Source organism: Phoenix dactylifera, chromosome 1 (assembly GCF_051530095.1).
Source record: "Phoenix dactylifera cultivar Ajwa chromosome 1, Ajwa_hap1_PhDact_Kaust_v1.1, whole genome shotgun sequence".
NCBI classification, from domain to species: Eukaryota; Viridiplantae; Streptophyta; class Magnoliopsida; order Arecales; family Arecaceae; genus Phoenix; species Phoenix dactylifera.
The window spans coordinates 33,106,117-33,133,319 of NC_143190.1; the positions used below are offsets into that span (position 1 = coordinate 33,106,117).

The 27,203-nt window shown below is 37.7% G+C and overlaps 1 protein-coding gene across 1 annotated transcript; it reads left to right on the forward strand.

Moving 5' to 3' along the window:
- On the forward strand, nucleotides 1–26,684 carry CAL (K-box region and MADS-box transcription factor family protein). The gene is made up of 8 exons (XM_008795981.5): nucleotides 1–449; nucleotides 9,960–10,038; nucleotides 23,332–23,396; nucleotides 23,477–23,576; nucleotides 23,935–23,976; nucleotides 25,463–25,504; nucleotides 25,605–25,735; nucleotides 26,200–26,684. Exons 1-8 carry the CDS (start codon nucleotides 265–267, stop codon nucleotides 26,306–26,308), a joined length of 753 nt encoding a protein of 250 aa, XP_008794203.4. The 5' UTR covers nucleotides 1–264; the 3' UTR covers nucleotides 26,309–26,684.
- Nucleotides 26,685–27,203: the final 519 nt, after the last annotated feature.

Here is a 27,203-nt window from a genome sequence, read left to right on the forward strand (position 1 = left end):
ACAGCTCGACAGCGTATTCCTCGATACCGCCTTGTTTTTCAATACCGCCCATCGCCTCCCCGCACATACACTCCCCCCTTCCCCTTCCCTTCTTAGCGGGCTCCTGCCTCCTCCCTCCATAGCACAAGCCCGGACTCTTCAGAAGACCCATTTCTCTTTCTCCGCTTTCTCTCTCGCTTCTTCTATCTACTATACTCTTACCAATTCTTCTCCTTTCCCTCGCTCGCGGGGTGGTGGTGAAGGAGAGAAGAGGAGAAGGGAAGGATGGGGAGAGGGAGGGTGCAGCTGAGGCGGATCGAGAACAAGATAAACCGGCAGGTGACGTTCTCGAAGCGCCGGTCGGGGCTCCTGAAGAAAGCCCACGAGATCTCCGTCCTCTGCGACGCCGAGGTCGCCCTCATCATCTTCTCGACCAAGGGCAAGCTCTACGAGTACGCCACCGACTCCTGGTAATGAATCTCTCCTTTTTATCTCTCCCGATCTGTTTCCTCTGTTGCTTAAGTGAATCTTAAATTTCGTGTCCTTTTCTGGGATGGAAAGTAGGAGAGTTCTAACGGTAACTTTTCTAGGATGCACGCTTTTTTTGTTTTGATTTTTTTTTCTCTTGTAAATTAATCTCGGTTCATCATCCCATCAGATCTAGAAATTTAGTACTAATCTCCTCAGATTTCACAGGCGGAATGCTAAATTTTGCTTGCTTTTCTGGTTTCCGGGTAAGAAACTCTTTTGGTATACCAATTGTCATAAGTTTCTTCTTTCTAAGTAGAGCTCAAGTAATGCCAGGAAAAAAAAAGAAATTTAAGACGGTGCCCATTTGTGCTGTTCGTATTTTTTCCGATCTGGGTTGGACTGCACTCGGCCTTCGAGAGCGTTCTGAAATCAGACGCTCCTTTTGGTATGTACGAGATGAATCCCTAGATATCACATGAGGATCACTTTGCTACTCCAGTGCAGGTCCGCAAGCTTACTATTTCTAGTTTTAACTCTTCGATCCATGCTCTGACGTATCCTGCCGGCACGTTGGAAATAGATCTATTTTTCTCCTTCTTCTCCTTCCTTTCCTTTTTTCTTCTGGTGGTGTTTTGCACTCCATTGATTGATAAAAGAAGCCAGGATCAGTCAACTCCAAAAAAATGTGGAGATAAAGGTTCTTCTCTTTCGTTTGTGATCGTTCATGCTGTTCTTGGTTCTTCACGTCTTATCTTTTCACAAGCCATCACGTATTTGTTCATTATCTCCGTGGAAACCTGAACAACAAATCCAGATGCTGGAATCTGTCTGAATGATCAAGGCATAATTTCTCCATTTGCATACAATCATTTGAACAGTAAGGATCACAGCATCGTGGTTATTGTCAGGAGCAGGTTTAAAACTTCATAGTAGGTGAAGCAAGAAGCTTCTTACGTTTTCACCAGCAACTTCCGGCCTCCTTCACTCATAGGAATCTCCTTGCAAAAATATACTGTCTTTGAGCTCAGTTTTTCTTGTTGCTCCTCATATGTTGTTGTTTCTCCTGCGCGCTGGAATATTTTCACGCCAGAAACTTGGAGAAATGGAGGAAACCATAAATTTTGTGTCCTCTCTTGCCTTTCAGATCATACGATCAAAAAAAGCAGCAGAAAGACTTCAATCGGAGGCACTAAAAACTATCCACCAGCGTCGTCATTATGAACTTTTAATAGCTGTTACGTCCATTAACGACTCGGTGTATAGTTCGGCTCGCACCAGATTTGCTTCAATTAGCACGCACGCGAACACGCGTGGCGACTGTACAGTGCCGCAGGATGACTGTTGGACGTTACTGGTAAGATGGATATTTCATGGCATAGAGAAATGTGGGTGTAGATATTTAACCTCTCGATATGTGCATCTTTGGACCTGGGGGATGGCAGTGCTGAAATTGGCTTTTAGCTTTAATTTGAAAATGCGAAGTTTGTTTGGGATCTGATAGCAGGAAATTATTTCCATTGGATATATTTGCAGAAGGTTTTAGATAGACACTGAAAACTTTTTTGGGTAAGGAGGTCAAACAGTTTCATTTGCAATAAATTTTTGTTTCATAAAGTGAGGAAAAGGAATAATCATTAGTTTTGTTGTTGATGTGATATTTAATATTATCAAAGAGCTTATGGCACATAGGTGGTCCAAGTTTAAGTATACCAATTCAGCCTAAAGTACTCCCCGGGCCCAATTTTGGCTTATTTTTGAGCCTTTTTCTTGCTGATTTTTCATTTGTGGACTGTTGTTTATTGTCAATTCTAGTTCCAAACTTCTCTTGAGTTAAAAAGGTGGGTGACAGTTGAGCATGTCAAATTACTTCTTGAACTTGCTTTCTGGAAAATGAGGTCATAGACTGGACACTTATTCTGATGCATGTATTGAGAGCGTGACTTTTTCCCTCCTCTGCAGGATGAAGTACTCCATGCATGTTGTAGTGATTTTTTTTTAACTATCCAGTCTTGTCTTTTGGAGGAGTTTTTCTTGTGCAACTATCAATCTCATCCTTTAGGTGGATTCATTGAGGTGAAGAATGCTTATGCGAGGGTTCATTCTGATGCATGAGGCCAAGCCCTAACTGCCCTCCTTGCCCACCACCCCAAGCATAAAGGCCACCTTTTGAGGTTACAGCACATGTGTGTACACCGCAGGCAACATCTTTAACAAATATTCCATCTAGGGCGACCGCTCGCCTTGGAAGCAGCTCTTTATCCCCGGACAGAAGAGAGCAATGCCCAAGTTGTCCCATACTTCCTAGCCCCAAAGTATACCTAAAAACAGCAAAACCCCATCAGAGCTCAACAGTCAACTTCAATAATTGACTAAAAAATTCTAATCATATTGGACCATTAGGACTACAATAAAATAGGAAATATGCAGATGTAGACAAATGTAATAAAAACTCCGGAGCACTCCTATACTAACTATTACAAAATCCAGAAGATTTTTGCATGAGCAATTTTGGACCAAGGTGGCCGGTCAGATGCAGAGAACCCGCTGTTATACTGTAAATGACAAATCTGACTAGGTAATATTGCTTTCAAAAATCCTTAAGGTCTGTTTGATTTCAATAAGAAAGGTGTTAAAACTTGTTTCCCTTGCAAAATGCTTTCTAGTTGTTTGTTTTGCAGGAAAATATCATGCTCCATATTTGTTGGATATTTAACTCCGTTGCTTTATCAAAAAAAGCATCTAAAAGCAAAAGTTTCAACTTTCCAAGAGTGCAGCAGCAGCAACTTTTTACTTAACCCCTCAAATTTTCCAACAAACCAAAGTCTTACCAGGAAGAGGTGTAAATTTTTCCTCTCTTCGTGGATTACTAACTATTATTAACAACTCCTAATTCAATAATGATGAAGTCTTTTGTTTTTAGTATTGTAATTGGATTTGATACATATCCAATTGCAAATGGGCCCAAAAGAAAATATAAATTGGTGTAATAATGAAACCTAATTAAAACAAAAATAAAGTATGATATTTATTGTTGTTGATTTTGTTTTGTTTGGCTGCTAATGTTTTTGGAGCCCCAGTCCACCCGTGAGTTCCTCGACTTTGACTTATTAATGCTTAGGAAACAGAAATACTTTATTTCACATAAAATATACATGGGATATTTTCCCTGATATATCCCCCCCTCCAGGGGAGGGCTGCTTTCTATCTTACCTTTTAAATACGAACACCAATTTTGGAATTTTTGTTATTAATTTTAAATATTAAGAGGTTTTATGGATTTAAAAGATGACTATATAATGAGATTGTAAAAGATGATGCTATTTGTATAAAGCATGGTCCATGTTATATTAATGTTCGTCTACTCTCTTTTGTAGATGCTTATTTACATGGGTATATATGTATATATGTGTATGCGCGTAGTTGAGCATGTTTGTATATGCTAAATGAATATATTTATTTTTTTTATCCATATTGGATCTCATTTGTTGAAGATTTGCTATATTAACATATTTTTAGATGCCGTATCTATATTCTCTATTCATATCGATGCATCTTAGCACAATCCAATTATAGAGTAAAGTAGATGTTTGAACCACAAGAATACACAAGATGTGTGTTGTTTAGTTAGGTGCCAATCTTCGAGGTAAGAAAGAGGTCATGAGAAATTAGCACGAAGTACTAGTTTTATGGATTTCCTTAAGTGATATATATTGGAAGATACCTTGTTTTTTCCCATTAGAAAACCCTTTTTCAAAATAAGGCAATCATGGAGAACCATATTGATATGCCCATGTCATAGACTTGAACTCATGTGCCTCAAAGCCTAACCAGAGGAGCAAAAGGGTTCGGCATTGGATTTTGATCTAAGTTAATTCTAAAAAGCCACTACATATTAGATAATAATCCTAGAGATCCTAGTACATTTGGAGAACCTGATATCTAGATCTTTCAGAAAATCTACTCAATCAAGAGTCATATTATGGAGAATATTCTTTATTCCTATAACTACTTTTCATATTTGTACCACATAAAAACTTAGCATACTATAGGAAATACACTTTTCTTCCTTATGTGTAAAGGAGGATCAGAAATCCTGCAAGTACAAATAGGGGGTACCTACCATTGTAAAGGATATCTTTGGATTGAATAAAATTTCTAGCTTTATTCTCTAATGAATTGTTAGTTTGCTAATTCTTTCTCTCGATTGTTGCATAGCTGATTTTTCTCAAGTAGATGGATCACCATGCACACTATTTTGATATTAGAACAAGTTTTGCATGCGGTGTTATATATCATCTTTGAAGCCATAGTTTGTCGAAGTACCTTTAATGACTTGTGCTAGGGTGTGTTTAGTCGTACTACATAGATTTTGGGTACTTATACAATACCAAGAAATCTAAAGTAATACCTTATAGTTAGCCTTTATGAGTGATGTCCTTGGTATTACAAATGGTATTAGAACATATCTGACCAATGATACATGTAAAGTAAGAGATATTGCAGAACATGCTCATTTGGGTTGACCACGGGTTGATTGGAGTATTTGTAATTAAATTTAAATAGATTTGGATCCTTAGCCTGACAAAAATGCTAGAACTTAAATCGGAAGAATATGCAGTTATCTCATCCTAAACTCATCACCTAGAGTCGGCAGCGTGATACAGCTGCATACTTTTTGGGGCAAGGCCCAATAGAACATTGCAAGGCATGCTAGATAATTTTACAATATAAATCTCATTATGGAAAAGAACCATGGAACTTAGTAATAATAAAGATTCCAGTAACATATTGATCCAATGGAACTAGATACATTTATTTCTTCTTTTATCTCTCTCCAGCAGAACCAACTTTAGCTGAGAGCTGGATCTTGAGGCTTTGAAAAGAAAAAGAATCAAGAGATTGATATGAGCTCACTAGTTCAATAAGAAGTCCTCTATGCAAGTACACCAATATACAAAATGCAGTAACATACGTACAATAGTTAACATAGCTGTTGAAAATATCGAGCATAATGTCAAGACATGTATATATCATCACATGAGCAATAATCAAAATAAGTATGCCTTCTAATAAACCAAAAATGCATCAAAATATACCAACAGAAGTAATTATCTCAGTTATATTTTAAATTATCTTTTCATTAATTATTCCATGTGAGACTCGATGACAATCTCGAGATGTCCAAGCATCTTTTTGGTATTGAACTAGCGATGCCACACTCCTGCTAATGACCAGTGAATTGGGTCATGTTCCTACTTGTCACTAGTTATATGTACCATGTTTCGTAAGGGAAGGGAAGGGTTAGAGAAAAGGCAGCTTTTGTGGTTGGCTATTCACATGTCACATTCTTATGTGTGGCTTGGCTATTCATATGCCATGTTCCTGCTGGCTATCCACAACCATCATGCTTAGTCCGATACCCCTTTTTAATAAACCTTTATCTCATGCTAGATTTTAATCCATTCAATCAAATTATGTCATTAAAATATCATCATATTGTAATGTATGCAACTCAAAAAAGTTCTTCAAATAATTTATACAAAATATATTTATAATTTTAGCTAACAGGAGAATATGCAAGGGGAGTTCTTACCTTTGTTGACAACTAACCCAATATTACATCTACAACATCAGTTGCACACTTGTCAATTGTGAAATTCATTTGATCTTAATACTTAACATAAATAAAGAAATTGATTATCCTCGGCAAAATCCACAAGACTAGGCCTAATCTCATATTTTTCCTATCCAACCATGATCAAGATCGATTGCCACAATTAAGAAGATTTGGATTTTGCCTTAATTAAAGAATTTAAATACAAAACACCACTCTGAACCCTACCTTGACCAGATGATCGGCCTTCGGCCAGATGGCAGCACTTGAGGCTGAAAATCACTCAAATATGAGCAATAATTAGTTAGAACAAATGATCACGATTCGATCTAGGTAGTAATAATATGATAAGGGCAGCAAATGGTGGAGTCTCAGACTTGGCGAAGATTAGCTGGTAGCCAGATGCGATAGGCACTAGATCATGGGAAATCAAAATAGAAAGAAAACCAACTTAAATCTGATAAAATGGTGAAGGATCATTAACGTCAAAAGAGGGGATACAGAAGATCTAGTGGTGGAGAGCTCGATTAATTGCAAATTAGCAACAAGGTCTGGCAAGCATACTGTCGATCAATACATGGTGAGGGGAAAGAGATGGAGACGATCAAGAGAGGGCTTTGAGCATCTTAGATCTTCAAAAAAATGGGTCCATGGTTGCAGAACAAGAGCCTCGAGCATGAAATATGATGCGGTTAAAAAAGGATCGACTCGGCTAATAAATATGGTCATGGGTAAGAGGCTCACTCGGCCACCCCACAATGGCAAGATTTGATGCACATGCCGGTGCACAAGCAACAGTCAAAAGGGAGATGGGGATATTTGTTTGTGTTTGTTCTATCCCGTCCGAACAAGCGATAGGGAACTCGAGGTTCTAGAAAATTTGATTGACTAGTGGAGAAAGATATTGATCCTTCGAGGTTCTAGTATTTGATTTGCTGGAAAGATGATGATAGAGATCAAAGAAAGGATAGAGAGTAGCGTGAGTCTAGGTGCCTTGACCTTCAAGATCTTTCACCACTATTTCACTGTTGTTAGAAGGTGGATAAGTAGATATAATAGTGGGCTACGATAACTGGGATGTACATCCAGATTTGGATAAATTTGATTTTTTTTGGATTTGGATTCAGATATATCTATAATAAGGTGCTTCCTTAAAGGTAAATTTTTTTTAAATTGAATAACAAACCTTTCAGTTAAAACACAAGCACCCAACCTCCAAACCAGAACCCTATGTCTAATTTTTATGGTTCGTTGTTTTAACTTGTTGAAAAGCATTCAGGTTATTATGCAAGTCCTTCATGTATATTGATATATTTCATATTTTATCATATTTTCAATTAAAATTGATTTTAATTTAAAAAAATAAAAAAATAATTTTAGATATTTTCATATCTTTATTGAGTAAAAGTATTTATAGATATTAGTAACTTCTATATACTACTATATTTATGTAGATTTTTTCTTACAAGCTCTCTAAAAAACCAGATAATTCATGATTACTTTTATTTATGTTATAATTAAAGAGTAATGATAATATTTTATATTTTTTTAAAAGCAAAATTGAGATTAGCCAATTATTTTTCTAAAGAATTTTCTTTCCCATTTTTAACATGTAAACTAGAGCTAAGTCATTGCAATCAACTATACTTAAGTGTGTGGCATCTTATTCATATCTTACTTCCCCTCTCAAAGTTTTAGGCAACATCTTAAATATCCAATCCTTGTTTAAAGTGTAGCTATGAGTTTGATTGTCTCCATGTGTTTGTTGTCATCTCACGTTGTAAAACATTCCCCTATTCACATATCTTAGAATTTGTTCCTAGTACATTGGCAAGGTTAGGAGAACCAAAATGTGTACATCAAATGGAAGGGAAATGGGGCCATTGTAGAGATGCTGCATTGAAGTGATCAAGACAATCATTCATGAGGAATATTGTTTCTTGTGAATCATTTCTATTAGAATAATTTTAAAAATTTCATAACAACCTGCATCGCTTATAATATTTTTTTTTATTAGTGTGATTTTGCAATCAACCTATATTATTATTTTTTATTAGGATGATCTTGTCAGAGTGATTTTAGAGATAACATAACAACTTATATCAATCAATAATATTTTTTATTGTTAGTGTGATCCTATATCAGCCTATATTATTTTTCTTATATGGAGTATGTGTACAAGTGTATATAACCCTTGAGATACACCGAATATGACGAAATAAAAAAAATAAAATCACTTTTTTCTCTTTCTTTTTTTCTTGTTTTTCTCTTTTTCTACAAATATTTTAATTTGGTATTAGAGCCACCGATCACGTAATATGCTGTTCTCATCTTTTCCGCCTTTGAAGACCTAATATGCTGATTTATCTATCTTTGTTTCCGGGTGAATCGCCACCTTAAGATCCTTTATTTTTTGGTGGATCTATAGTTTCTCTATTTTTCGGCAGATCCTTTATTTACTAGTGAATTAACATTCAAAGATCCCATATTTCTTAGTAGATTTGCATATCCTCTATTTTTAATAAATTAATATCCGAAGATTTTTTATTTTCTATGGATCCGAAACTCCTCTCCACCATTTTTCTTCTCAGCGTCAGATCTTCGATCGTTTCTCCTCACCATTGCTTGGCCCCTTTCTCTCCATATTTGGTTTTATTTGCTACCTTTGGCTCTTTTATCTTCTAGATCGAGTTCTTTTGCTTCTCTTATTTGGTGCCTAGATCTATGAGTATCATCAATCTTCGGTTGCCTTCTCAGTGAGCTGTCCTCGCTGCAACTATTATCTTCTATGTGTTTTGTTGTTGCCATATCATCAAACTCAATCAGCCATTTTGGCAGACATACCAGTTTGTCATGTCAATCAGACATATCGACAGATACACCAGTTTGTTATGTTAGTTAGTTATATCAGTAGATGCATTAGTCTGCCATGTTAGATAGCTATATCAGTATTGCCAATAGTTCTGATCTGCCGCATCAATTTTTAAACTGATATACCAGCTTATATTCTGCCATATTAAATTCTATATTGTCATATCAGCTTGATACATAATCCACCATGTCGGCTTTTGAGTTGCTATGTTTACTCCTGAGCTGCTACATCAGCTTTTGTAAGCTTCTACTCCAGCTTTTCATCTATTACGTTAGTTTTTCGGTACATTCGTGATCTAGTTTTCAAACTCAAGTTGACCCCTGTAATACTATATTTTATCAATCAATAATATTTTTCATTGTTAGCGTGACCCTATATTCACCTATATATAACCCTTGAGATGTACCGAATGTGACAGAACAAAAAAATAAAATCATTTCTCTCTCTCTCTCTCTCTTTTGTTTTTGTTTTCTTCTACAAATATGTTAACAACCATCAATTTTGGAGGACTTTTTGATTTAAAGTAACTGGTCGTTCCAGTACCGGCTTGGTTGGTTCTTCCACCTTTGAGATAATACTCTTCCATTTTGATCTAAGAAACCTGATTGATCTGGAGATGGTGCATCCAACGATGACGGGCTTGTGATCTTTTAGCCTTGATTAAACTAGTCATAATTCAACTTGCAACTATGCACTATTTTCTCTTTCATCTGCTATGAAGAAATCATAGCCATGTAGCCTATCTTCAAGGAAATCAAGCTATTTTTCTATTGCACGAGGCCAGGCTACCAACATAGACGGATTATTCCTAATACAAGATGAAATCATCATGTAGTATTATTTACCAGGCTTCCAGACCCTTCGCTTCTTTTTGTTGTCAACATTGAGTTGCTCCAATGAACTGTAAACCAGAAGGAAATGCCCCTGAATATGCTTTTAGAAGTAACTAATGTATCAAGAATAAAATGTTTATCATATATTAGCAAATAAACACATCTTAATAATCTTTTATTTCTTGCACAGCATGGAAAGGATTCTTGAACGTTATGAACGTTACACGTATGCTGAAAAGGCACTAGTCTCGTCTGGTCCAGAATCGCAGGTATAAACTAAATTGTTATTCAGATTCATGCATATTTATCCCTTGGTGCGTTACTAAAACATTTTGTTGTTTCATGTATAAAATATTCTCAAATTATGGGACATATATAATTTTTATTTATATATTTATGAGTATATGCTTGTAGTGTACACAGTTACACGTTTATTTTTATTAAAGATAATATGAGATATGCTGTGTGTCATGTGCATTCTTCTTTTTCCTTCAGCCATCATTAAATTCGAGCTTATTAAAATAATTTTTGTTAGATTATATTTTATTATTGGATAATGTTATTAGTGTTGCTTTCACAATTTATATTCTATTTAGAAAAATAGAAATGATATTTGATGAAAATTTTATATTGAAATACCGATAACAATTATTTCACATTCGGTAAAAATTAATGCATACTTTTGAGGAGCACGCGGCAATGGGCTCTTCAGCTTTGAAGGTGCTTGAGGAGCACTTTCCAAATGACATAAGTGAAAATGACTCCACTTCATGCGTCCAAGCGTAAGTAGGCATACAATTTGATCACATTTTTGGTTTTGCATCATGGCTAGAAGCAATTTGGCTTAGAGGAAACCAAGTAGGCTTACTAAATAGTGTCACGTAACACTATCAAAGGGCATTTTTGTCGTTCCTTCACATTAGATTTCCTTATATCGCGGACTTCCATTATAATGAGGATATGCCCTTCTCTTCGTAGTACATAAGTTTCAGAGAATCATGGAAAAGATTAGGGACAAAGATTTGCTCACTTTTGCATGCTTCCAAGTTTATGTCTGTATTATGACATTATTCCCTAGCTTGCTTTGTTGTTGGATGCCTCAAAACAAGCGTCAAATTTCTCATGAACACCTTATTAGTTACTACACAGAAAAAGGGTGCATCCCGACGGTGCAGACTAAAATATTTAAAAGAAGATTGCCAAGAGCAGCCTTGTGTCGATAGGTTCTCTGAGCGTATGAGGCCTGAATATCTGTTGCCTTATTGCTTGGTAAGAAATAATGTAGATGTTGGTTGGCTTAGTATTATTATGATACCTAGGCCCACCGATTGGGCTCTCCCTTTGTGCGTCTATAGAAGGCAGTGCCTTGCACTAATCCAAGGCGCAAAATAGGAGTGTTCTCCCCCTAGTTCGCGCACTGACAAATTGCACCCCCTTACCAACCCCATCGTCTCTCTTCTTTATTCTCTATTTCCACTTGTCATGCCTCAAACACAACATCCGGATCGACCATGTGACATTATCACATGAACCCTAAAGTGATGCTTTAGAGATCATGCAAGACATAAAATGAATAAATATTCAATAGCTCAACTGTCAATAGCCGACTAATCCAACTAAGTAAAACCACCATAATCAATTAATCAAAGTTGATTCAATTACAAGATATTCAATTGTTCGTTTGGCATTAGAAAATAGACTACAAACTCTATCACGTAAACTCCATGCTCGATCCATGCGAGACTAAGCATCCTATAATTCTAAATGACAAAGTAAAGGGGTTGTGTAATCTTTACAACCTAGTAAAAATTCTACACACTCACAGCTTTTTAATAATAATAAATAAAATATTATCAAATTTTATAATTTATTAAAATTTAATGCCACAACATACCATAACCATAGAACGTGTATAATAAATACACATCTTTTAATGTAATAAATCACATCAAATAAATATCTCAAATTGTCATATATTAGATATGATAATATTTAGGTTCTATTTTTAAACTACCACAACCATATTATCCTCCCATGGCGGGGCATCAAAAGTACCACATTTTTGGCTGGTGGTGGGTCATCAATAAGTACCACGTTTTTGCTGGTGGTGGGGCATCAACAACATGCTTGTTATGTGAATATAACTCAACATTATACTCTTTTACATAATTCCATGCTTGCAAGTATCAAAGTCCATATGAGTCAAAATCAATAATGTATGATACATTCTTTCATAAAGATCCATATATACTTAATAAATAATTATATAATAAGTAGCCACCATATAACTTACAATGCAAAATCATTGATCCACAAAATAGGTTATATATATAGATGATTAATGTTCTAGAATTCTTACCTCAGATTTATTTACGCAAGCCGCATAACGCAACTAAGGCTGCATAATGCAGATCTGGGATACCCGCGACCCCCTCTGGGGTCAAAGGTCATCCATAACCATCAAGATGTCTGAACCTCAATAGGTCTGTAGGATTTCTAAAGAGAGGAAGAGTGGTGAAGAGAGAGAGAGAGAGAGAGAACGAGATGGGAAAAAAGAAAAGGGAAGAGCGAGGAGAGAAAAAGAGAGAGAATTCTCTCAGAACCTAAGACTCCGAAAAGCGCTCTACTGAAATCTCCGGTGAGCACTATGAGCCAAGGCTGTTGGACACCAAAACAAGAAGTAGAAACGAATTGGCGGTGGTTTAGCGGTGGTGATCGACAAAACCTATCAATGGTGAGGCAAAAGATGTTGTGGAGATTTTTAGATAGCTATTGGAGGCCAAGTTTTTTAACTTTTATAGAAAATTGGGATATAGTCTATCTCCTACTTCGAGTTAAGTAAAGCTCGATCCTTTTTTTCGTCTCGTACTCCAACTTTTATATTTGGATTGGTCAAGTGGACTACCAAACCATGCCTCTCATCTCTCTCTTATGAAAGAATAGATGACCTACAAGCCAATCGCAATATGAATTGCGAAGGATTTTCTTTTGATTTTCCAAATCATGTACATGACATTTAAATATGAATAAAGACATTGTGTTTTATCATATGCTGTTGATGATATTTGTGATAAACCCCTTAGATTAGGGCAATAGTTTTGAGGCTATGATGAGATCATACTAGTGAGACCTAAAATCCTAAAATCCTAATCTTAAATATTTCCAGTCGTTGGTACATTGAGTCGGGGATCAATATTACTGGAAAGACTGGCACATCTTATGTATGCTCGATGTGGAGGGTGATTGATCTCACAATCACTTGTGGAAGACACTAATACAAAGATGTGGGTGCTCATTAGAGGAATGAGTTCACTGAATTGACCTATAAAGAGAAATCTTATGAAATTTTACTTACATGTCAAAAGATGATTCTCTTAGTGGGAGTTATGCAACTGATCCTTTGACCTGAGATCACCGTAGTATCTTGTGCACATAAATCCATATTTTGGTTAACACTCATTCATGACAATAAGTTGTGTATGAGGTCTTCTGGATATGGTGGATTGTGTACAAAGGTTATGAGTAGGTCAACAAGGAATTAATCACTTCTAGTAAGAGAAGATCGTATCCTATTTTAATCACTTCTAGAAAGAGTTTCTAATGTTTCATTATTCGAATTATCATTAGAAGATTGAGAAATATATGAATATGAAATTGAGTTTAACATATATTCATACTCATATACATATTTTCGGATTGAATTGCACGGTAACTTACCACTGAAGGGTATTTTTGGTATTTCTACCAAATTCCATATTTTCTGGGTAGACATGACACATTGCTAGACGTAAATATTGTCTTATAGGTTTGATCGAATTAAAGAGTTTAATTCGATCACCAATTAGAAAGGATTCTAATTGTTAAGTTCGGATTCGCGCAGTTTGGACTTAAATCGATTAGAAGAGTTCTAATCAAATTGGGTCAACTCGCACTCACACCTGTTGCTGGCTAAGTATGGAACCCAATGGGTCACACACAAGAAAACTTATCAAGGGTCTAATTGGATTAAATCATGTTTGCAAGATAGACATTCTAGCAGGTGTTGCAAACCCTTAGCTCCTGATTCGAATTGGATTCGAATCTGATTCGAATTGGATTCGAATCTGATTCTTAATTGATCTAATTTGATTAGATCATGTTCTAATATGGGTTAGCCAAGAGTTGGCACCTAATTGGCTTGGTTTGAGTCTAATTGAATTAGATTTGATAAATCATTCAATCTAGACCGTTAGATCTACCGTTGGATGAAGACATAATGGAGAGTTGGTTTAACCCAATTGGATTGGGTTAGAGGATGGCTATCATAATTGACCATTGGATCTTAATCCCACCATTGGATGAAGACATAATAGGTCAAGTGAATGGCGCCTTGCATTGGAGCCCTTGGATCATCATCATGAAAGATCAAGAGGTGATGTGTGATGGACATGTGATTGGCATGTGATGTTGACTTGGTCAAAATATGGGACCACATGAAAGGACATATCATTTGATACACCTCTTCACTTGATCTGCGCCTCCTCTTATTTGATATGGCTCTTTAGATGATGTCTTTTAATGAGAGGATGTGTGGATGGGATGCATCTCCAAGATGCATCCCTTGGAAATGCATCCCTACGCCTATTATAAATAGGCTAGCGCTCCATGGGTTTCATCATTCCAACTCCACCCCACTCCTCTCTTCTTTCTTTCTTACATTAGTTTCTTTCTTTCTAGCATTGCTTCTAGTGTGTCCTAAGCCAAAACAAGGTGGTCTTCTTTAGGACAGCAAGCCATTAGAGTTCTTTAGAAGAATTCTGCAATAAGGATCAAAGTCTTTGGAGCTTAAGACTTGAATCAAGTTTTCGTGTGGATCAACGTTGGAGGGTGAACACTTGGGCACCAAGTAGAAATTCTGCACATTGATTAGCGTTAGAGGTATTCTTCTATTTTTGCATTTATATTATGTTATTTGATATCTTCCATTAAGGTGATCTTGGCTTATAAGGGTTTCATGTTAAGAAACTTTATCAAGAAATTTTTAAAATTTCTAGCTTCCGCTGCTCATTATAGCATGCTAGAACCCTACATCTTATGCCTCTTCCCTCTCTCTAATGTGCTCGAGTCCCCTTATGATCTCTCTCTCTCCCCTTGTTTTATACGGTGCATGCTTTCTATTTACCTTTCTCCTTCCACCACACCCAACACTCTCTTCCTTATCCATTTTCTTCTGTTGTCGCCTCTTGCATCTCCTCTCTCGTGTCCACCAATACCTCTTGTATCTCCTTATCTGCTCCTCCATTATCTCTCTGTCATGCCTCTTTCTCCTTGTTTTGCCTAGAAGGGCAAGTATTGTGCCGCCTCTTATCTCATGCTTTGGAGAGAAAATGGGGTAAGGTTAGAAATTGAATATTTTGGATTTTTTAAAAAATAAAAAAATAAATTTTACATATTATTGTAGAATTGATTCAATGTATGATTTTGAGGTGATTAGGTCGCAAGGATTCTTGTGAACTAATTATATTACTTAGGTGTTAGCACTTATGAGGTAAGTGACCTAACACTTCACAGTATGATTTTTGATAATTTTGAAAAATTATTATTTATATTGGTTAATAAAATAGTTTTTATGATATCATAATAAAATATGTATTTTAATATTCACGTAAATAAGTTAATCGGGTAATTGATTTGTTTTGCATTATGCTTTTGAAAAGTTTGACCGGGAAACTTGTGATTATATTTATATTTATTTATATTCAATATAGCTATAACTTGATTAGCTTGCTCCTGGAGAATATACATTGCTCTTGTCGACTTGCAATATGAAAAACTAGTTTTGACATCGCACCATCCGAGAAGAGAATAGTGGTATTTGGATGCTATTACTTGGTATAACCGATGCTGCTGGGGTATGTCGTCGTAGCCAAATGCTAGATTTAGTATTAGTTCATGAAAAGTATGCTTTGCAAAAAAAGAGTATTATTCTGTGATATTTAATAAGAATGAAATCGTATATGTTATAGCTCATTATTCTTCTTTCGTTTCGTTTTTCAGATTCTAGACTTTGGGGAGAGCGCTAGATTATCTGGAGCATTTTTAAGATTTTAATTCTCGAGGATTGAGATTGCGTCGTGATTGATATAAAATTATTATGAAATGATTAGATTTGTTGTTCGGGTAGCGTTGCATGTTGGTGGGGCTCGCCTTGCCTGCATGCGGCCTTTATTACATGCTCTGTTTGGCTCGTTTCCATTACGGCCAGTCCCAGGGACAGAAACCTAACTATTGTGGCAAGTAGGCATAGAGGCATGTTAGCAAAGAAATCAAACAATAGAGTAAAATAGGAATCCATTATCTATTACAAGAGAAGGGGAATGTACCTTGCCACAAACTTTTAACAAGGTCCGAGCTATTGATATTTCTAGTCTTTGAAGTTTGAGGCAAAGAACAAGGGTGGCAGATGATCTATGAAAACAAAAACCAATCAAATTGTAGTTACTGAGAGTTTCAAGTGTGCATAATATACGTAATTCTTTATTATCCATCACTGCCAATTCTTGTTGAATTGGAAAAAGTAACATTAGAGTAACTTGGTATATGAATTGTCAGTCGGTTTAATATGATTATAGACTTTGGAGGTGGAGATGACCATGTTCTTTTCTAAAACCCACTCATCAAATTTATCACTGTAGTAGAGGAGTAGGCTCTAGATATGGAATCGTGAAATTGAAGTTTTAACTTTTTTCATTGGTGAAATAAGACGTCAAGTAGCAGTCAGTAAAGCATATAGTAACGTTTTTCGTTTCGGTACTAGACTCCGTTCCGGTGCCACACTGGTACAACGTTGATACGATACAATATGAATTTTTTTTTTGACGTATCGAAAATCGGTATGCCATCCATACTATATCCTAATACCAAACCAATATGGTATGGTACGTCCTATACCATCTAGTTTGGACGGTCACAGTATACTATAGCACAAATCTTATCATGAATAAATATTTTGCAAACAATGATGGAATTGTTCTCTCGCTCTCCTATGAACAACTATTTGAAGAACTGCTTTCCTAACATGCAAAAATATCTAGTTCCTGAGATACTAAAGGCACTGACAATTAATGGCCTTAGCTATTTTCAGATTCAGCCTAATTCATATTCACCCTGTTCCTGCTATCATCTCCTTGTTAGCTCTTCTCATCTATTTTGTTGCCTTGTTCAATTTTAATCTATAGTTTCCGCCTTGATGTTCTCAGTTTTTAATTTTTAATTTTTACTGGAACATCCTCGTGGTGTTGTATTTCACCATATCTGCGCCTTTTGGGATGTCTTGCCCCCTTTTTTCTGATTATTGGGGCATCTTTTACAATATTATGAACCAGTCTTGTGACTTGCGTTCAAAATCTATTTTTATTGCCTTCCTGTTGCTTTCTAGTGTCCCACAGCTAGTTGTTTCCCATCCTCGATTTTGGGGCGAACCGGGGCCTGTCAAAGGGGCCATACCCCTCTGCCTAGGAAACAGGTGTTCTGGGTTCAAATTTTGAGTTGAAATACTTTGACGGGGTTAATTGCATGCGAGTGGGTCTTCTCACTTTTGCGACCCTTTGCTGTGCTAAACATTGAGACAATCTCAGTGACAAGGGACATATCTCAGTTTAAGTTGCTTCAAATCTATTTTCTCATTAGATTCCAGATTTACTTCAAGTTGACTTAGTACCGCGTCTCATTGATGTTACCAATTATCATATTAACTGCTCAATTTAATTTTACCTCAATGTCTGATGTTTTCTCATTCTAGTTTTGCCTCCATGGTTGTTTCTTCCTAAAAATCTACCACGGTGCATCCATTATGCGGTAACTTTATCATGAAATTGCATCCTAGCAATGATTATTTCTCTTATTAAAATTAAAAGATACTTCACTACAACTACTTCTGAAGCTTATAATTTTGAGCTTGTAACAATTAGGATCTCATCCAAAATAGCTAGCTGAAAATATTATTTAGATTCTTTAGCTCTGTATATATACCCAAAATCTACCGAGTGTATTGTTGATGTGGGGCTAAACAGATGCATATACTAGAACTCATTTACTTTCATTATTTAGACTCTGCATCCTCTCTAGACTAAAGCTGAAAAATCCATTCACAAATTAAGTGTGGCAAAATATGACCCGACTTGCCAACCCGACCCATATTCGATCCGCCATAAACAGATTTGGATATGGCCTAAACAGGTTCGGATTATAAACAGGTTGACCTGTTTAACTTGTTTATTAATTGGGTGAGATACATATTTTAGATGTCTGACCCGTTTAACCTGTTTAATCTGTTTATAATTGGATGCGCATAGTTTCTCTTTTTTTTCTTTGCTAAGACCATAGTTCCTTTTTCGTTTCCCCATTTTTCCCTTTCTCTCTACCTGAAGCTCCATGGCGGAAGATCTCTACCCCCTCCGAGACCTATTCCCTCACCATCCTCGGCCCCGACGACCCCTGCGATGCCCCCGACTCACCGCCGAGGACAAGGTCGTCCTCCCAGTCGACGATATCTCGGTGCTCGTCGTCGTCGCGATCCGGCGGGGGGTCTAGGACGCCGAGGCTCAGCGGGCCGTTGCAAGGCAGGTGAAGTCAGCCTGGACTTCCAAGTTCGACGAGGGCACGGACGCTGCTGACCTAAAATCGAGCGGCGGAGAGGATGTTGGAGATGAAGGGTACCAGGAGTTTGAAGACCTCTAGGGGGGAATCCTAGAGCACGAGGCCACCGGCGGGGTTAGGGTTCCGACGTCGACGCGGTGGCGATAAGAAGGTACGAGTTCTGCAGCTCCTCAAGGTACGCTTTCTCCACCTCCATTGGATTTAGGTCGTCAGATCCATCGAACCACTCAGAGCCCAGCCCCTTATGTCCTCCGCTGCACAGCTCGTCAAACACTTCGCTCCTCTTCGTCTTTGAGACTGTGGTGATGTGATTGAAGCTGAAGGCTATCCAGTTCTATTGATGGATTGATCAGGATGAAATGCATCCTGATCACTTATCACTGCCTCATCATTACAGAAATTGATTTTATGTTGGGTTGGGCAGGTTAAACAGGTCGGGTCAAAATGGGTTGGGCTAAACAGGTTAAACAGGTCAAGTCGGGTTAGGCAAAAAATGACCCGACCCGTTAACCCGACCCATGTTCGACCCGCCATAAACATGTTCGGATTTGGCCTAAACAGGTTCGGGTCATAAATAGGTTGACTCGTTTAACCTGTTTATTAATTGGGTCGGATACAGGTTTTAGTTGTTGGACCCGTTTAACCCATTTATAATTTAATGCGTGCAGTGTTTTCTTTTTCCCGTGGTCGCCACATGGTCCGCGTCCTCTTTCGTTTCCCCATTTCTCCCTTCCTCTCTAGTCTCTACCCAAAGCTTCATGGAACATGGCGGATGATCTCCAACCCCTTCAAGCCCTACCTCCGTCGCAAGCAGTAGAAGATCTCCTCCTCCTTAGTCAGCAATCACCCCTGCCACCCCCTGCCATCTAAGGACCCTTGGAAGCCCCCCTCCAAGACCCGTCCCCTCACTGTCCTAGGCTCTGATGACCCCTGCGACGCCCTTGGACACCGCCGACCTGAAATTGAATGGCGGGGAGGATGCCGGAGACAAAGGGTACCGGAAGTTTGACGACCTCCGGAGGGGGAGAATTCGAGAGCACAAGGGCGGGGGCTAGGGTTAGGATTTCGGGCCCTCCCCTATCTTCGTTCTCCTTCTTCAGCCCTCAAGACCCCAAACCCTCCCTAGCGGCTTAAGGTTAGGGTTTCGGCGTCGACGGCGCCTCCTCAAGGTACGCTTTCTTCACCTCCATTAGGTTTCCATTCTCCTCCTTCAGTTTAGGTCGTCGGATCCATCGAACCCCTCAGAGCCCAACCCTTAGGAGGAGTGGGAGGAGAAGAGATGCTGGGAGTCGGGCCCTCCACTTGAGTCGTCGTCGTCCAGCCAAAGATCGTCATCGTCGAGCAAGAGATCATCGTGCTAGATATCGTCTTCTTCTTCCATGGGGAGTGCAGGTTTGTGGAAGGATAGGAGGAAGAGAGTAGGGACGGTAGATTAAACGGTGGAGAACGAGATTTTCTGACGAGTCAGTGGGGTCTGGGGAACGAGATGATAGAAGTTTTTATTTATTAAATGGGTTAAACAGGTCGGGTTGGATTATCCGTTTAATAAACAGGTCAGGTTCAAGTTGTAATTTTCTGACCTATTTAATAAACAGGTCGGGTTCAGGTTTATGATTTTTTGACCCGACTTACATCTGACCCAACCCATTTATGTCTGACCCGACCTGATTGCCACCTCTACCTGTTTATTAAACAGGTTAAATGGGTCGGGTTTAGGTTGTAATTTTTGATCTATTTAATAAATAGGTCGGGTTCAAGTTTATGATTTTCTGATCTGACCTACATCTAATCCGATCTGTTTATGTTTGACCCGACCCGATTAACACCCCTATCACAAATACATCAAGTCTAATCACAAACACCATGATCAGCTCATGGTCAATCCTAATAAGCTCATACTTCTATATTTTTTAATCTACACTAGTTATAGCCCAGATCTGCTCTGATACTATTTGTAATAACTCAGAACCTCATCCCAAAAGGCTAACCAGAAAGGGTCTTTACACTATCCATTTACTGCATCATCAACTTTACAAGCAACAACTTGAACTTCTCTTTATTAAAATTTAATAGGATGGTAGCCATAGAATGGCAGTGGTCCAACTATGTTTTTCCCTTCGTATTTTTCAAATTTCAAATTTTCTTTTTAGTTGAGCCTTCAATATCCTTCTTCCTTCTCACTTAACACCCCATGTTTCACTTGTTGATTATTTTTAACAAGTCAAAGTATTTTCAGATGAACTCCCCATTTTTGGTGGTCAAATCTAAGTCCCTTATTATTTATTGAAAATTGTCATCATATATTTACGGAGGAAGTTTGAGACTCATAACATCTATAGATCCTCTAATTACCTTATCCAATGATTCGTTTCCATCTTGTTTTCTTTATTATGTTATTTTGTTATAGAAGTTGCATATTTTCTCAAATAGCTATTTCCTATGATATGGGCTTAGTTATTTTTTGTTTATGGATGATGCATATTTTTGTTTTTCCAACCCTCGCATGTCACAGATTCGCAAGCACTTGGTCCTCTAATTCACCATCTAGTTAGCAATCTACATTATTTTACTTTGTTCAGGCTAGACATCTCCTATACCGTTAATCAAGCTCGCCATTTTATGCATGCTCCTATTTCTAAAATTCTTGTTGCTATTTCTAAACCAGACCCGTTTCAAATTTTTGTGTAAGGTTGCCACCTCTTCTTTCATTGGAGCTCACCAATAAGCGTATGGGACAATTAGGAGCAAATCAGATCTTTAGTTTCTATGCACCAGTATGAATGTGGGTGACCATATGTATGGCTTCAAGTATAGAACTCCATATCAGTCGGTATAGGTGCATATTGTGCTAGTACATAGTACGCGAGACATAATAAGTGTTGGTATGCTTAACCGACTGCTATTGCATGTATTACCATTGTAACAGAATTGTACCGGTATAGGACCTAGAATTGAGATGGCAAATCTTGGCTTGAAAGATTATGCAATGGAACAAAAGTTTGATTTATAGTATTATTAGATGGTAGGGAAATAGGTGGGGGGATTGAGTTTGAGGCTGTTGGAAAGGATTTGTGGTGATGGTAGAGTAGGGGAAGAAAGTGGGCAATTTTTGATGCACTAAGGCTCCCAAGCCTAAAGATTCTTAACTATAAATGCAGCATTGAGGCTCTTAAGCCTAAAGACCCCTAACTATAAATGGATGGAGGCCCCTAAAAACTCTTAGCTATAAATGCATTAAGGCTCCCAAGCCTAAAAACTCTTAACTATAAATACAGCACCGAGGCTCTTAAGCCTAAAGATCCCTAACTATAAATGGATGGAGGCCCCAAAAACTTTTAGCTATAAATGCGTTGAGGCCCCCAAATAATTTCTAAATATATTTGTTATTATTATTAGTGAGTTCGTCTTAGGCCTCCAAATCTATTGAGCCGCTGGTCATGCACCCAGATGCTGTCTTTAATCTCAGTGATGGCGATGGTGGAGGTGATAGCAGCATTGTCGTCTATGGGAAGGCAACAGCGTTGGTGGCAAATTTGGGACCATTTTGTTTAGCGTTGGTGACGGTTGGTAATTTGACTCTTTTTGTGCTAAAGGAAAAGGGATTTCATGAAAAACCACATGGTGACTCAGAAAAATTCATTTGGAGGGATCAAGATTCTTGTAACCCTTGTTTTTGATGGTATAACCAATGAAAAAAAGGCAAGGTTGAGATCAAAAGTTATGGTTGCAGGGTCGAAGAAAAAGTAGGATCAAGATTCTTGTAACCCTTGTTTTTGTTGGTATAACCAATAAAAAAAAAGGCAAGGTTGAGATCAAAAGTTTTGGTTGCAGGGTCGAAGAAAAAGTAGCATCGACATCCAAAAGCCCTCAACAATAGAATCTTTTTCTTTCCTTTCACTTTTCATATTGAGGTGGTGACATGTAGGAGCTAGGAATTCGGCCATATCATCAGGTTTCTTGTGGAAGTGCTTCTTGTAAAGAGAAATATTATCTAGGATTTTGGTGTGAAACGATTAATATCAAAAGTACTAGTGGTAAAAGTTTCAACAAAGTTTTGGACATCGTTGGGACACCAGGGCATCCTTTTGCCTTGCATGTTCCTACCCGAGTGTCGGGATGGGACATGATGCATGGAAGACCCGAATGATGTTGAGGTCTAATCAAGAAAAGATAACCCTGTCTCCATAATGTGCAGTGCTTTCACTCTGTCAATCCATTATGTTGAGGTGCATAAGGTGGCAAGAGTATCACTGAGAAGGGTCCCGAAATTTGCCTCCGCCATTAGCTTGAAACATAGTTTAGTTTACATTCTGTCAAATTTTCCACCAAAACTTTAAATTTCTGAAAATTTGAAAGCGTGATTTCCTATGAAGAGGATAAATTCATCAATATGGAGAAAAATCATTAACAAACGGAAGATAATAGTTAAACCATTATTCAAGGTAACAGGGGAGGGTCCTCATAATCAGCAGTACCAATTCTTGAAGAAATGAAGCTCTTAATTTAGAAAGATTTAGTGGGTATCCATCACTCTTACTAGCCATTCTAGTTGGTCCACCTCTATTTGGTTACTGGCATGTTAGCAAGCTCTTGCATGTCTTATTACTTGATCTATAAGCATTTGACAAGCATAATCTCCATTTTTGATTGTGGGTTGGTTGCAAAATGAACAATTTTGTTTTACTTCATGTTACCATGTCCCTTTAACCTCTACTTGTTCAATCATTATCGACCACTATACTACCCATTTTCTTACCATTTTTTCCTTCTACAAGCACACTCATGCAGTTCCATTTTATGTTTTCCAATCTGCACAAAATTGCCTAAAAATATGCAATATAATTGATTACCATAATCTTTTAACATAATGGCTGAAGCACCCTGTAATTGTAACAATCACTAGCATCTTGTTGAATAATTTGTAGGGTGACTGGTGCCATGAATACGGCAAACTTAAAGCTATGGTTGAGGCTTTACAAAAAAGCCAAAGGTAATGTAAATTAGTTCAAAAGTATAAGGTGCAATTTTATATGAAGGCATACTGTAAGTTGTTCATTGCTATAATTTCAGGCATCTCATGGGTGAGCAACTTGAGTCCTTGAATCTCAAAGAACTCCAGCAATTAGAGCAACAGCTTGAAAATTCATTAAAGCATATAAGATCAAGAAAGGTAAAGCTGTCCTATCTTTCCCAAGTATTGATGCCGAACCAGTTATATTTACAAGCAACAGTCTGAAACCATATTCTCTGTGTTCAATTTTCAACATAAAGGTTTCAGAAAAGAACTAGAGATCCTCTAATTTAAGTTGTTAAGTGGAATGTAAGCTGTGGTCTCATCCTTGACTTCAGCTGTACCGTGAATGCTGCATCCCATGATGCTTAAATCTGTAATTTTCATGATATGATTTACCATTTGTTAACTTTTGAAAATCTATTCTTACAATGGGAGGTAAACCAGTCTGCTCATAATGTGAATGTAATTATTCGAATAATTGTATAATTGCTTAAAGAGTTTCTTTGCCGTGCAGTGCCAACTCATGTTTGACTCCATCTCTGAGCTTCAGAAAAAGGTAATCCCAACAATCTTTATTAGTAATAATCATGTCTCCGGAGGCACATTTTCCATAATTGCAGCCTCATCATGAGTTTCCCAATAAACCTTGTACTCTGGAAAGTTACATCTCCCTGATAGTTAGACTACAGGAAAACTACCTTTTATGGCTTTGCAACATATGACACAGTTATAGTTATTGAGGAAGGGTGATACATGAGGCAAGAGGAATATTAGTTGATAAGACCTATGAGAGCAAATTAAAGATGAAAATTTGTGTGCCCTGACAGATGGAGAGATGCTTAATGGGTCATGAAGTGTCTTCAAGTTATGCTGCACTACCAGCGTCAAAATATTTTGCTAACAGTGAAAGAATGTTCGCATTGTACGACAAGCAACTGGGATCTTCAAGAGCTTTGGTTTATAGAGTGCATGTTAAAAGGGATGCGAATTTGGCACTTAATTTTTCACTGCTTCTGATAAGATGTTTCCTCTAAGTCCTTGAAATTACGCAGTCTTGGATCACTTACATGATATCCAGATCAGTATTAAATCATTTGCCTGGTCATGTCTATCTTTCATATTTATCTAGTTTATTCCTATGACCGTTAACCATTATTTTAAAATGGAAATGATCCTTATACTGCCATATGCGCAAAAGATGAAACTAGATAAAGGAGGGGAGTATGAAGCTTGTTTAAGCAACATGGTGACCTAGGCAAAGATATTTTTCCCTTTTTTTAATGCTTTTAATGTATCACTACAAAATCCCCTACTTCTATAAATAAGCTATCTAATGCGATAACAATTTTTTGTCATTAACATGCTTGTGCTCATGGGTACAGCTAACCACTCTTCAGAGCACTTGGTTTGTTGTAGTAGTTCTGGAAATCATTTTTATCAGTATTCAGTGGTTGTTGGGGTCAGTTAAATGGCTACAGATGGTCTGTCTGGTACAAAATGCCCATGGATGTTTAAGGAGTCAGATAGTTAGCTACAGGTGATTTTATTTGGTACAGAATGCCCTAGATACCATGGGTGTGTGTTGTAGAGGGTACTGAAAATTAAATATCCTTTTGCTGATGACAATTCTGTTTATATTATGCTGTAAAGTTATTGCATTAGATTCAGGAAAGCAGGTGAATCACCAATTGGACTTTGGTGCAGTGGTTGGCATCCTCCCTTTAACAGCTTGCTCAAGTGAGAGGTCGAGGTCCATGTTTAAACACCAGACACTGAAAACTTAGCTGCTAGAAAAGGGATCAATAAAGTATATCTCATTTTAACAGTTCAAACTCTACTGGTACCCATCATATTTCTCAAAAAAAGAAGAAAAATAATTTTAGATGAAACAATTTATTTTAACTTTGCCTATAGGGCCAAGGTATACGATGCAACAATATTATCTGGATACTCCACGTAATTGTGAAGATCTGATGTTAATATCATAGGATTTCTTAAAAAAATGTCTCAAATAGCTACTCTGACCATGGTGTTTTGTACAGGAAAAGTCACTGCAGGAGCAGAACAAGATGCTGGAGAAGGAGGTGAGCTTCTATCTGTGGAGCTAATAATGCAGTTCTTTGCGATATATCCTTCTCATATGAAGGCCTGATAGTTGAGCACCATTTGTTGCTTCTGAAACAGCTCATGGAGAAGCAGAAGGTGAAGGCACTAAACCAGCAGGCACACTGGGAGCAGCAAGGCCTGCCACAGACATGCCCATCCTCCCCACCCTCTTTCCTGATCGGAGACTCTCTCCCCACCCTGAATATTGGGTTTGCTCTCACGCCATAACTCCTATTTCTAGCCATATAGTTTGTCCTGATACTGTAGGTCGACATGCTTTCAGAAAGTATGATCCATCTGTTAACCTAGGCGCACAGGTGAATAAGTATTTAGTCATGATGTACAGCATGCAAACAATGAATAGCATCCATTATCTAGCATCAGTACACCAGCAACCAATTCACATTCTATATTCAATTCTAGATTGGGTTTCAATTAGATCGCAAGTAATCATCATTTACACCAGCTTGCTTTCTAAAAGTTTTTCAGCAGATATTCTAGCATTTAAATTGGGCGATCAATTTTTTTGCAACATGACTGGTTTTTATGTCTCTAGTTTTGTGCTAAAATTTGCTCATTGATCACGTGCCTGAAGTATCTGCTATGGCTGCAACAGAGGTACATAAAGAGGAAACTAGGTGCAATTCTAATAAAGTTTTTCATTTTGATGCAGGACTTACCAATGTAGCGGGAACGAACATGGGGAGGAAGCAGCACAACCCCAGGTTCGTATAGGAAACAGCTTGTTACCACCTTGGATGCTCAGCCACCTGAATGGATAGATTGCTACCATTCCACAATCGACTTGAATGGCTTAAACATTTCATGAACTCTTTAGATTATACTGTGTTTGGATGTTCGGAACACTCTCCAGTTACATTAAAAAATGCATGCCCAGATATCTCAGGGAAGTGTTGAGATTGGGGTTTTCCTGTATGTCCCCATCTGGAAGTAGATGGGACTGTCGGAACCAGAAGTGTCATGATCCTGTTAGGTGTATCGTGTACTAATTTGCTCTTGTTTATCTAGACTCAAGTGCTAAAGTGGCTACAGCTAGCATGTAAAATGCTGTCGGTAATTTAATGTACAGGAGATAATGGTTGTACTGAATCAAAAATCCTGCTAGTAAATATCCAGATCTTATTTTCTTTACTATAATTATTACAGCCCTGCCAAGAACAATGCTGATGCCTGTCCTCTTATGTAGAAAGATGCAAAGTGGCAAGATTTTGCTATACATGCTACACCATCTACCCTTGGCAAGCAGCCTGAATCCTGTCAATTATGATACCACCATCCGAGGCATATATGCTTGATGGATCTTGGACTTAAGAATTGCAAGTATTCTATACCAGGTTCTTAGTCATCATGCAACTTGGTAATAAAAGAAAACGAGGTAATGTTTGCTTGCACATCCTTCTAGCTATCAATATGTTTTAAGTTTCCGCGGAAACTTATAATAAAAAGGAGAGGAAAACCATGCAAAGAATAGCGTCACTCTTGTAGCCACGATTACGCTCCCGCTTCTGTACTTGTTCTACCTGGAAAACTTTGAATTTTCTGCGCATGAGTTCAATTAGCCACCATGGGTAATAATAGCTGCTTCATAAACCAGACAGGTGCTCTTGCAACCTATGAATGTTGTTTTTCTCAAATAAATTTTACATAGGTAACCTT